Source organism: Erythranthe guttata, chromosome 12, assembly GCF_056151865.1.
Source record: "Erythranthe guttata isolate IM_541 chromosome 12, IM_541, whole genome shotgun sequence".
In the NCBI taxonomy this organism is placed as follows: Eukaryota; Viridiplantae; Streptophyta; class Magnoliopsida; order Lamiales; family Phrymaceae; genus Erythranthe; species Erythranthe guttata.
In genome coordinates, this window is record NC_142544.1 from 3547816 (window position 1) to 3559519 (window position 11704).

At 41.1% G+C, this 11704-nt stretch overlaps 1 protein-coding gene and 1 pseudogene across 2 annotated transcripts; both read left to right on the top strand.

Annotated features, from left to right (window-relative positions):
* The first annotated feature begins 68 nt into the window (after positions 1-68).
* LOC105971590 (F-box protein At5g39450) lies at positions 69-3777 on the top strand. 2 transcript variants are annotated; one of them, XM_088826902.1, is made up of 3 exons: positions 69-359; positions 842-2590; positions 3359-3777. In XM_088826902.1, the coding sequence occupies exon 2, from the start codon at positions 956-958 to the stop codon at positions 2567-2569; it is 1614 nt and encodes a 537-aa protein (XP_088683028.1). In that variant the 5' UTR covers positions 69-359; positions 842-955; the 3' UTR covers positions 2570-2590; positions 3359-3777. The 2 variants fall into 2 exon arrangements, with proteins under 2 accessions (XP_088683028.1, XP_088683027.1); XM_088826901.1 differs by having other exon boundaries at positions 93-2590.
* Positions 3778-4473: 696 nt separating this feature from the next.
* LOC148766249 (F-box protein At5g39450 pseudogene) lies at positions 4474-10836 on the top strand (annotated as a pseudogene).
* Positions 10837-11704: the final 868 nt, after the last annotated feature.

Here is an 11704-nt window from a genome sequence, read left to right on the forward strand (position 1 = left end):
AATTAAATTTGGTCTTCTCCTAAGTAATTTTTGGATTGCATATAGTCGCCGCCTTTGTAAAACCATACACACAGAATTCTGTCACCCGCTTCAATCACAAATCCCCATTACAAATAAACCCTTTCGAAATACAAATCAAGGAGAATTGGCGCGCTTTCCATCGCAGCAACAAATCGGCAAACGAATCCACAAGCCCTTTCAGAGAATGGTTCTAGCAAAACGAATCATTTCCTGGCCGTCAATTCCACCATTTGTTCATCGTCGGCGGCGGCGGCGGCGGCGGTGGAACTAGGGTTAATCGACTGTCATGTAATCCGCTGCGGAGACCACACTTTCATCCACGATTAGCTTATCCGGTGGTAAGAATCGAAGTTAATTTGTGTGTTTATTGTCATATTGAAGTTTGATTTGCTTAAAAAAAAGTACATTTCTGATAATTATGTTGAACCTGTAATCTGTAAGCAAATCATCGCAATCAACAGTTGACTTTCGACAATGTGTAAACAAAAGCTTGATCAAGTCTGTTGCTTCATAGGGTGACACTACTAGGTTTAATTAGGTTAAAATAACCAAGTCAATTTTTAATAATCAAGTCAATCCCCTATATTACTTTCTCCCATCCAAGGCTCTCATCAGTTTCTGCTTCATGTACTTGTGTTAACATTTTAAATCTTGTGATAACTAGCAGCTTGAATTCTTGTCAATTGTTTAATGTGAGAATCTGATGCATGCCTAATTGCTTCCAAATCAGGTTACATTTGATTTTCTATTTTGTTTCTGATTCTTGATTTTGAATAAAGAATGGGTTCTTAAAATGAATAATGTCATTTTTCGTGTGCAGTGCAATAATTCATTGGATCGAGGTATAGGAATAGCAATTCGTGTGTAAGATTGAATCTCTTTACCTATTCAATAAAGAAAAGAAAAAAAAGGATTTCGGTTATAGTAGTCTATTATGTCGTCTGATCTTTGTGGATCAAGCTTGATTTTGGCTTTGCCTGATGAAATTTTTTCTGTAATAACGAGTTCCCTCTCTCCGAGGGATGTGTGTAGTCTTGGTATCAGTTGTCCAGGTCTCAATGCTGCTGTGTCATCCGACAAAGTATGGGTTTCCCAATGTGATAAACTGGGTCTACTCCCTTTTAGCACCCTTATCGAATGGAGAAAGGGAGTTCTTTCTTACAAGGCCCTCTGTCGGTTCTTGGTGAATATTCAACCATTGATGGGCATTTGGGTTCACAGAAACCCTGAGGTCGGCAATGTAGTATATGCTATGCCTGGTTTTTTATCAGTTGTTGGATGCCGGATAATCCCGCAAGAGATAGGTCCTTCAGGCCTTGAAGACGGCCCTATTTTATGGGCACCTGTATTTGAAATTATGTGCAAATCCGACGGCACCACAGCATTCCTTTTACACGGGAGGGAGCGAGGAATTGATTATATTTACCCAGGATTGCTTAAATCAGTCGATAGAAATTGTAATGTGCTTTTGCTTGAGGTGGAGCCTCTGCATCAACTGGATGGAGGAAATACGAGCTCTGATCATGAAATATCACAAGGAATGGTCAAACAAAAAGGGACTGAAATTTCTTTTAGCCAAATGGTAGCTAATGATAGAGAGAGGCTCCTCGATCTTGTCCCTAGACCTAGACAAGTCCGAGATTTCGTTCCGTATACAGCGAACGCGATATTATTTCCTCCCATGAGAAACGACGAGGTTGGTTCTCGACAAGATTTTATAGTCTTACATGAAAGGAGATTGTTGCTTTTACAAATGCATGAGCGTGCTTTGAATCCCACAGAGTTCGGATCAAGTGATGCAGGTGTTGGGGATCAGGTGATCACACAGATACTAAGAAAATCGAGCTCAACAAATGGCGGTCAAGAAAATCAGAGTACACTTCATGAAATTCTTCGATCAGGGGATAGGGACGAATTGTCTTTACGAGCTGCTACTATGGAATTGGATTATTATAAAGCGTGGCCTTATATGGACGAACGTCAATCTATTCTCTATAAGTTGCCTACTGAGCCTCTCAAGGAATGGCACGAGTATGCTGGTTTATGGGGAGGGACTTATGGTTGGCCTCCGAGAAGACTATCTGAAGAAAAATCTGGAGAGGCCCTCTTCTTGATTTTGATCTCTTATGAAGTGCTCGAAGGGAAACAATGTATGATTGCTACCAAGATATTAGAAGGTTCATCTTATGTTGCGCGTCCTAATGGCTCAGCTATGTTTACAATGAATATATGTCAACCCGCCTTGGAATCATTCCCGTGTGACAGTGATGGAGACTCCGATCCTATTGATTCCTTCAGGGGAGTAGGTATTGCGAGTGGTTATGGTTTCAGATATCCTGGTTCTAAACCTGGTTCACTTTTTGTTCTTCCAAATGGATTGCTTGTTTTCATATACGAGGAGTCGAGGGATGTTTTGACCTTACAGAGGTTCGACTTAGCGGATCTTTTAAGGAGAGGTAAAAGAGTGCCTCCTCTGCCGCCAACTTCCAACTTTGTGTATCCATCAAGGATGTACACGAATCCTTACACTGAGTTTTTAGATTCTTGAAACAACTCTGTTTTCTGCAAGGTATGCTTTTCTGTAAGCCATTGCTTCTTTTATCTATGCACCTAATCGGAAAGGTAAAAAAATATTTGAACTAATGGTTGTGGATAATGTATTGAAAACTTAAAGACCGCAAGATGTGGAATAGGAGTAATTGTACAATTCGTAATTGTATCGCAAGATGTGCATAATGGAATTGTGCAAATAATACTTGTTGGGTGCTGTTATTTTTCTGGTTTGAAGTTGTAATATTTTACATGTTTAATTTTTCATGTGCAAATAATTATTGTCCTGTGCGATATTGTCAGGATAATTTGTAAATTTTTAAATTCCGTTTTGCTATAGACTATGAAAAAAGAGGAATACAAGGTGACATCTTGGAGGCGTTCCATAATTCTTGGTGGAATTCACGGGGATCGGGTTTAGAAATGTTTGAAACACTTTGTATTTGACGTCTTCATGCTTGTGTAGTGTGCAGCATTTCAAACATTTTGCGACTGAAAATCTAATAGCATTCTCTTCCAAATCCGTTATTAGTTATAAAATGTTGTTCTTCCAGTTTCTTCCTTAATTCCATATGATTGAGAACTTTGTAAGTAGGTTCACTTTAATCGTTGACGTTGAATGCAGTAACCCTTAACTAGTCTGGAATTAGTTAAAATTAGAAATTTTGAAGATCTTCATTTGTTGTAAGAAATCCAGAATATTATTATATTTTCGTGCATTATGAATTTTCCCAAATTTATCTTTGGAAAATCGTCATTGATGGTAATGCGTGTTTATATGTGACAGGCAAAACGATCTATTAAGACTGTGTGTGCTGGTGTTTGTTTGGTTCCAATGACATTGAGCTTTGGTTAGTCCCGCGTTATTTAATTCTTTTTTGTGGTGTTGGCAAATAAAGAAGTTTCTCATTGATGCAAGAGGATCCATATATTCTTCGACTGTACTGAATATGATATGGCGATTGAGTTTTGGTAAAATGCATCTGATGTGTATAGACAAATTTGATGCTGAAAAGATTGATTAATTTGAGGAACGGTAAGTTTGGTTAGTAATGTATTTTTCGCCAATCTTTGTGAAATATAAATGATTTTTTTTTTTCTGCTTCAATCTGCAATTTAAGATGTAGAAAATTGAAAATTATGTAGCCATTACTTTGTTTATTCGACACCAAGAATGAGCTGATTAGACCATTCTCGTTCTTTTTTCGTTCTTAGTCCAAATTGGACACTTTCAAATTTCAATCTCAAATCTTACGAATGAAGTTTGACAATTTTAGTTCGATTTCTGGATCGAGATGTTGTTTGCATACATTTTCTCACATGTTTTTCTCTCAATAGAAAGATCATATTTGAAAATTGTAACAAGTAGTAGTTGAAATTTGAATCCTTCAAGCAATCCATTATGGTTGACTTTTGACATAGTAAACGGAAGTTTGACCAATTATGTTCCTTCCGTGGGTGGGTTACTCTGATCCCACTAAGTTTAATTAGTTTCAAATAACAAAGTCAATCCCCTGTATTACCTTCTCTCATTCAAGGCTGACAGCAGTTTTGCTACATGTACTTGTGTAAATTTCCATGTCAATTGTTTCTGTGAGAATCTGATGCATGGCTATTGCTTCCAGGTCAGGTTATATTTTATTTTCTATTTTGTTTCCGATTCTTGAATAGAGAACGGGTTCTTGAGAGGAATTTATACCCTTTTTGGTATTCAGTGCAATAATTGATTGAATCGAGGTGTAGTTTCAGTTTGTGATCTTTCACCGCCGTACGAATAACTGTTTTTTTGTAAGATTGAATCTGTTTACCTCATAAAAAAAGATTTCGTTTATTCTCGACTAAGTAGTCCATTATGTCGTCTGATCTTTGTGGATCAAGCTTGCTTTTAGCTTTGCCTGATGATATGTTTTCTGTCGGTTCTTGGTGAGTATTCATCCGTTGATCGGCATTTGGGTTCACCAGAACCCTGAGCTCGGCAATGTAGTATATGTTATGCCTGGTTTTTTATCAGTTGTTGGATGCAGGATAATCCCGCAAACGATCGGTCCTTTAGGCCTTGAAGACGGTCCTCTTTTGTGGACGTCTGTCTTCGAAATCCTCTGCAAATCCGATGGCTCGACAGCGTTCTTTTCACACGGGAGGGAGCAAGGAGCAGATTATGTTTACCCCGGATTGTTTAAATCAGTCAATAGAAATTGTAATGTGCTTTTGCTTGAGGTGGAGGCTCTGCATCAACGAGATGAAATAGATAAGGGGACTGAAATTCCTTTTAGCCGTTTGGAATCTGATGACAGAGAGATGCTCCTCGATTTTGTCACTAGACAAGTCCGCGGTATTTTTCCAGATACAGCGACCGCGATATTATTTCCTCCCTTGAGAACCGACGAGGTTGATTCTCAACAAGATTTTACAGTCTTACACGAAAGGAGATTGTTGCTTTTACAAATGTACGAGCGTATGTCGAATCCCACAGAATTCGGATCAAGTGAGGCAGGTGACGGGGATCAGGTGATCGAACAGATACTAAGGAAATCGAGCTCAACAGATGGCAGTCAAGAAAATCAGAGTACACTCCATCAATTTATTCGATCGAGCGATAGGGTTGGGTTGTGTTTACGAGCTGCAACTATGTAATTAAGTTTTCATATGGCGTGGCCCCATATGGACGAAGATCAATCTATTCTCTATAAGATGCCTATGGAGCCTCCCGACGAATGTCACAAGTATGCTGGTTTATGGGGAGGGGCTTACGGTTGGCCTCCGACGAGGGTGTCTGAAGAAAAAGCCGGAGAGGCCCTTTTCTTGATTTCGATCTCTTACGAAGTGACCAAATGGGGAAGAAACTTATGATTGGTACAAAGATACTAGAAGGTACGTCGTACGTTGAGCATCCTAACGGCTCAGCTATGTTTACAGCGAATGTAGATGAACCAGCCTTGGAATCGTTCCCGAGTTATGGCGCTGAAGACTCCGATTTTATCGATTCATTCGGGGGAGAAAGTATTGCAAGTGGTTATTGATAGAAGGAGAATATTTGGAGAGAAGAGAGAAATAATATCTCTCACGTTTATTGTGATATATATATTACATGTGTGAAAACCCTAACTCTTTACACAAGGGAACTAGGAGATATACATACCAATAATACAATATTTATCTATAATATATATATTAATAAAGATACATAAAAGATACTGCTATTATACCCCCGCAGTCGAAACGGGAGATGGGCGAACGTGCAGACTGGAGACGAATTCTCAAAAGAGAGGGGCCGAAAGTCCTTTGGTGAAGACGTCAGCGAACTGATGTGTGGACGGGACGTGGAGGACACGGACGTATCCCAAGGCGACTTTGTCCCTAACAAAGTGTATGTCAAGTTCCACGTGTTTGGTACGCGCATGTTGGACCGGGTTGCTGGACAGATAGACAACCCTGATATTGACGATCGTCGGTGGACAGAGTAGTTTGGTCAGGAGGTTACGCACCCATGTCGTTTCAGCAACGACATTAGCTACAGCCCGGTATTCGGCCTCCGCACTTGAGCGAGAAATTGTCACTTGCCGTTTAGAGGACCAGGAGATAAGGTTGTCGCCTAGAAAGACACAATAACCCGAAGTGGATCGGCGAGTGTCAGGGCATCCACCCCAATCGGCATCAGAGTACGCAGTGAGAGACATGTCTCTAGAGCGGTAGAAGTGAAGCGTGTAGTCAAGAGTGCCGCGAAGATATCGCAAGATTCTTTTGAGGGCTGCCATGTGAGCCTCCTTTGGATCATGCATGAAAAGACAAATTTGTTGCACGGCATAAGAGATGTCTGGCCGTGTGAAAGTGAGATATTGAAGAGCGCCGGCAAGGCTTCGGTAGAGTGAAGGGTCGGCGATAGAGGGGCCAGAGTTGGCAGAAAGCTTTGTTTTTGTATCCGCTGGAGTGAGGCACGGATTGCATGAAGTCATCTTAGCACGTTCAAGGATCTCCTCGACATATTTACGTTGAGAGAGGACCATCCCTTCGGACGAGCGTGTAACAGATATGCCAATGAAGTAGTGTAGGGGGCCGAGGTCCTTCATAGCAAATTCTTGGTGGAGTTTGGTAATGATGGACTGAAGAGTGGCTGCACTGGAAGCTGTCAGAACTATGTCGTCAACGTACAGGAGGAGGTAAGCAACTGTAGATCCAGTGCGATACACAAAAAGGGAGGTGTCCGATTTGCATTCGATAAATCCAAGAGAGGTAATGTAGCCGGCAAATCTCTTGTACCACGCACGTGGTGCCTGCTTGAGACCATAAAGAGCCTTTCGAAGACGACATACATGAGTGGGACGAGTAGGGTCGACAAAGCCCGGTGGTTGTTCGCAGTACACTGTTTCAAAGAGATTGCCGTGGAGGAATGCATTCTTAACGTCGAGTTGATGGACCGGCCAAGAGTGAGTGGCAATGCTGAGAACTGTCCGAACAGTTGCTGGTTTGACCACCGGACTGAATGTTTCATCGAAATCAATACCAGGGTGTTGATCAAAACCGCGAACAACCCATCGTGCTTTATACCGTTCCAATGAACCATCAACCTTCAATTTCTGCTTATATAACCACTTGCCACTGATAACATTAGTAGAAGGGGGGCGGGGCACAATATCCCATGTGTTATTTTTAATCAAAGCAGTATATTCCTCAAGCATGGCCATACGCCAGTTTGGATCAAGGAGGGCATGTCGATATGTAGTGGGAGTTGGGGATTAGGTAGACACGGTAAGAGAAAAGGGGATTAGGTCAACATAGGATGGTTGGGTGGGGGTGAGGAAGCGAGAGGGGGAGGCTGTGGTTCTGCTGGGTGTGGAGGTGCAGTCGGGTGGAGGGGCATGGGTGTAGTTGAGGGAGGACTGTCGGACGAACTGTTGGGACAGTTAGATGGGACAGTAGGTGGTTCTGTAGTGTTGTTAGACGAACTGTTGGGACAGTTGTGTGAGACAGTGGGTTGGACTTGTGTAGGCTGAGGAAGGAAGAGAAGTGGGTGCAGGGGTTCGGTCATATTAGAGGTGGGGGAGTTGTGGGATGAGTCGGTGGATTCATCAAATGGAAAACGACTTTCATCAAAGATCACATGACGGGAGATAATGATTCGACCGGTTGACCGATCGAGGCAACGATAGCCTTTGTGCGATGAGGGGTGACCAAGGTAGACACAAGGAGTAGAGCGAGGGGCGGGTTTGTGAGGGGTGGTGGCGGTTAAATTAGGATAACAGAGGCAACCGAAGACACGAAGGTGAGAGTAGGTGGGTTTTGATTTGTATAGGGATTCATGGGGCGTGCGATTTTGTGTGAATTTGGTAGGGAGGATGTTGATGAGATGTGTGGCCATATGAAGGGCTTCAACCCAATAGGTGGGGGGAAGGGAAACTTAAAAGAGAAGTGAGCGGATCATGTTTGTGATGGTGCGGATCATGCGTTCGGCATGTCCGTTTTGAGGTGAAGAGTGGGGACATGAGAAACGGTGTAAGATACCGTGTTTGGCAAAGTATGTTTGAAAATCGGTGTTTTTTAATTCACGTCCATTATCGCATTGTAAAGCTTTAATGGGGTGCTGAAATTGGGTTTGTATAAGTTTGTGAAACTGTTGGAACAGTGAAAAAACATCAGATATATAGTGTAGTGGGAAAGTCCATGTATAGTGGGTGAAATCATCTATTAACACGAGGTAATATTTGAAACCAGAAATACTAGAAATAGGAGAGGTCCATAAATCAGCATGAATAATTTCAAAAGGTGCAACGGTAATAGAATGACTAGTAAAGAAAGGTAAGCGATAATGTTTGCCTAATTGACAAGCATTACAAAGAGACTCCCGTGGGTCTTTGGTACTAGAAATGAAATTGGAAGAAAAAAGACGAGACATGACAGGGTTTCCCGGGTGACCGAGACGACGATGCCATGTAGTAGAAGAGACAGGTGTGGTGTGAGCAAGGAGGGCGGCTGCGGTTGGGCTGGGAGAAGGGGCGCCAATAGGGTATAAATCACCGGAGCTATTACACCTGAGGATGACTGCTCTGGTCCGAAGGTCCTTCACAGAAAAGCCATAAGGGTCAAATTCAACGGAACATGAATTATCTCTAGTGAATTTTCGGACAGACACAAGGTTCTTAATGATGTGGGGAGTAACATGGACATTGGTTAGACGAAACGGGGTAGAGGGTAGGATGGTGTGGCCAACTTTAAGGATATGAACGGTGGAGCCATTACCAACGATGACATGCTTGGGGAAAATCATTACTAGGATTAAAAATAAAATGGAAATTACCTGAGTGAGGTGCCATGTGAGATGAGGCGCCCGTGTCCATAAACCACTGAGGTTCGCTCGATGACTGAAGAGTCAACGTGTTGAGATGAGTGGCAAGATCTGTTGGCTGTAGGGGACCGCTGTTCGATGAACTGTTGGAACAGTTCACGTGCTGTTGAGGAGGATAATTGTAGGCAGTGGAGGAGGGGCCAGGTGTCGGATCTTGCTGTCCAACGAAATAAGCATGAGTTGTAGGAGCATGATAAGGACCAGGAGAGCTTGGGGGGGTCCAAGAATCGATGAAGATGTCTGAGGCGTATAAGGGGCCCGCCAAGGTTGCGATTGGTTATGAAATTGATTGTAACCGTAGTGTTGCATCGGATGTCGTGACTGACCACGACCACCACGACGGTTTGTGCGACCGCCACCTCGCTGATTGCGCCAAGAACCACCACCTCGATAATTACTGGGATTGTTGGGCCAACTGTTGGAACTGTTCGGCCAACTGTTGGAACTGTTGGGCCGAGATGCGTAGAGAACAGTAGGGGTCTGCTCCGGTTCAACAATGCGATGTTCTTCCATCTTGAGTAGGGAACGTGTTTGGAAAAAAGATGGCAACGGAGTTTGGAAGGAGATTAGATTGACAATGGTCCCGTAATGTTTTGGTAGACCGTGGAGGGTTTGGAGGACGAGTTGCTTGTCTAAAACGGGGTTGCCGACGTCTGCCAAGTTGTCGGCAGTGGTTTTGAGAAGTTGACAATAATCATGGATCGAAAGAGATCCTTTCTTGAGGGACTTGAACTGTTCTTTGAGTTGGATGGCCCGATAGTCTTCGTTGTCTGTAAAGAGAGAGGCGAGGGCCTTCCACAGATCATGAGCCATTGGGGTTTTGGAGAGAACCATGCTTGAGAGGTCCTCGGTTATGGTGCCATAGATCCAAGACTAGAGGAGGTAATCTGCGCGTTGCCATTCATCGGCGGAGATGTTGTCGGGCTTTTTATTTCCGAGAAGCAGATCGGTGAGGCAGAAGCGGCCTGCGGTGATGATGAAGAAATGGCTCCACTTTTGATAGTTCGGATTTTTAATATCCATGGTTACAGGAATAAGAGCTTTGATGTTAGATATAGCAAGAGCAAGGTGAAAAGGGTTGGAAATCATGGTCGGTGTTGGTGTTTCGTTGGCCATGGTGGATGAAGAGAAGAAGGCAAAACGAAAAAAAAAAATTTGAAGAAGGAGAGAAACGGAGGCTTAGGGTTTTTGGCTCGATACCATGATAGAAGGAGAATATTTTGGAGAGAAGAGAGAAATAATATCTCTCACGTTTATTGTGATATATATATTACATGTGTGAAAAACCTAACCCCTTACACAAGGGAACTGGGAGATATACATACCAATAATACAATATTTATCTATAATATATATATTAATAAAGATACGTAAAAGCTACGGCTATTAGTTATAGTTTCAGATATCCTGGTTCTGAACTCGGTTCGTTGTTCGTTCTTTCGAATGGATTGCTTTGTTTCGCATATGAGGAGTCGAGGACTGTGTTGACGTTGCAGAGGTTCGACTTGGCGGATCTTTTAAAGAGAGGTGAAAGATTGCCTTTGCTATTGCCGCCGGTTTCGAACTATGTGTATCCGATGAGGTGGTACGTAACTCCTTACTCTGGAATTTCAGATTCTTGAAACAACTCTAGTTTTTCGACCAGGTGTGCTTCTTCCGTGTAAACCGTTGCTTCTTTTATCTGTGCACGAGTGCATGTGTTGTACGACCAAAAAAAAAAAAAAGAAAAAAAAAAATTGTTCAGGAATATAATCTTTTTGCAGTTATTTTCATGTAAATAAAAAGGGCGAATGGCAAAAAGGCCCATCACATGGAACTTAAATCCATTTTAGTCAAAAAAAAAAAAAAAGTCTCTCAATTAAACCCATCCCCACGTCTTTAGTCTAAAATACCCTCCGTAATATAATTCTTATCAATTTCACCCATTTGCTCTAACTTCCTTAATATTGCACATTGACCCCAGATTTAAACAAATATTTCACATTAACCCCCAAATTTTTTTTTTTTCATAAAATAATTTTTTTTCTGAAATATTTCTTTTTCCGGCCAGATTTCGGCGTTGACTTTTTTTTTTGAATGTTTTTTTTCTTAGAAAAAAAATACTTTAATTAATATTACTGTCTTGCCTACTAAATTATTGTCTCAGACAGTAATATTACTGTTTGGGACAGTAATATTATGAATATTATTTTCTCGAACAATAATATTATTAATATTATTGTCTAAGACAGTTAAATTACTGTTAGAGACAGTAATTTAGCAGCCAAGGCAGTAATATTAATTAAAATAATTTTTTTAAGAAAAAAAAAGTCAATTAACAGTTAAATTACTGTCTCCGACAGTTAAATAACTGCTGGAGACAGTAATTTAGCAACAAATATAGTAATATTAATTAATAATATTTTTTTTAATAATAAAAAAGTCAATTAACTGTTAAATTACTGTCTCCGACAGTTAAATAACTGCTGGAGAGAGTAATTTAGCAACGAATACAGTGATATTAATTAAACATATTTTTTTTAAGAATAAAAAAGTCAATTAACAGTTATTTACTATCCCTGACAGTTAAATAACTGCTGGAGACAGTAATTTAGCAACGAATACAGTAATATTAATTTAAAAAATTTTGAAGAAAAAAAAATTAATTAACAGTTAAATTACTGTCTCCGACAGTTAAATAACTGCCGGGGACAGTAATTTAGCAGCCAAGACAGTTATATTAATTAAAATATTTTTTTTAAGAAAAAACAAAATTATAAAAAAAAAAAGTCAACGCCGGAGACCCGGCGGTCA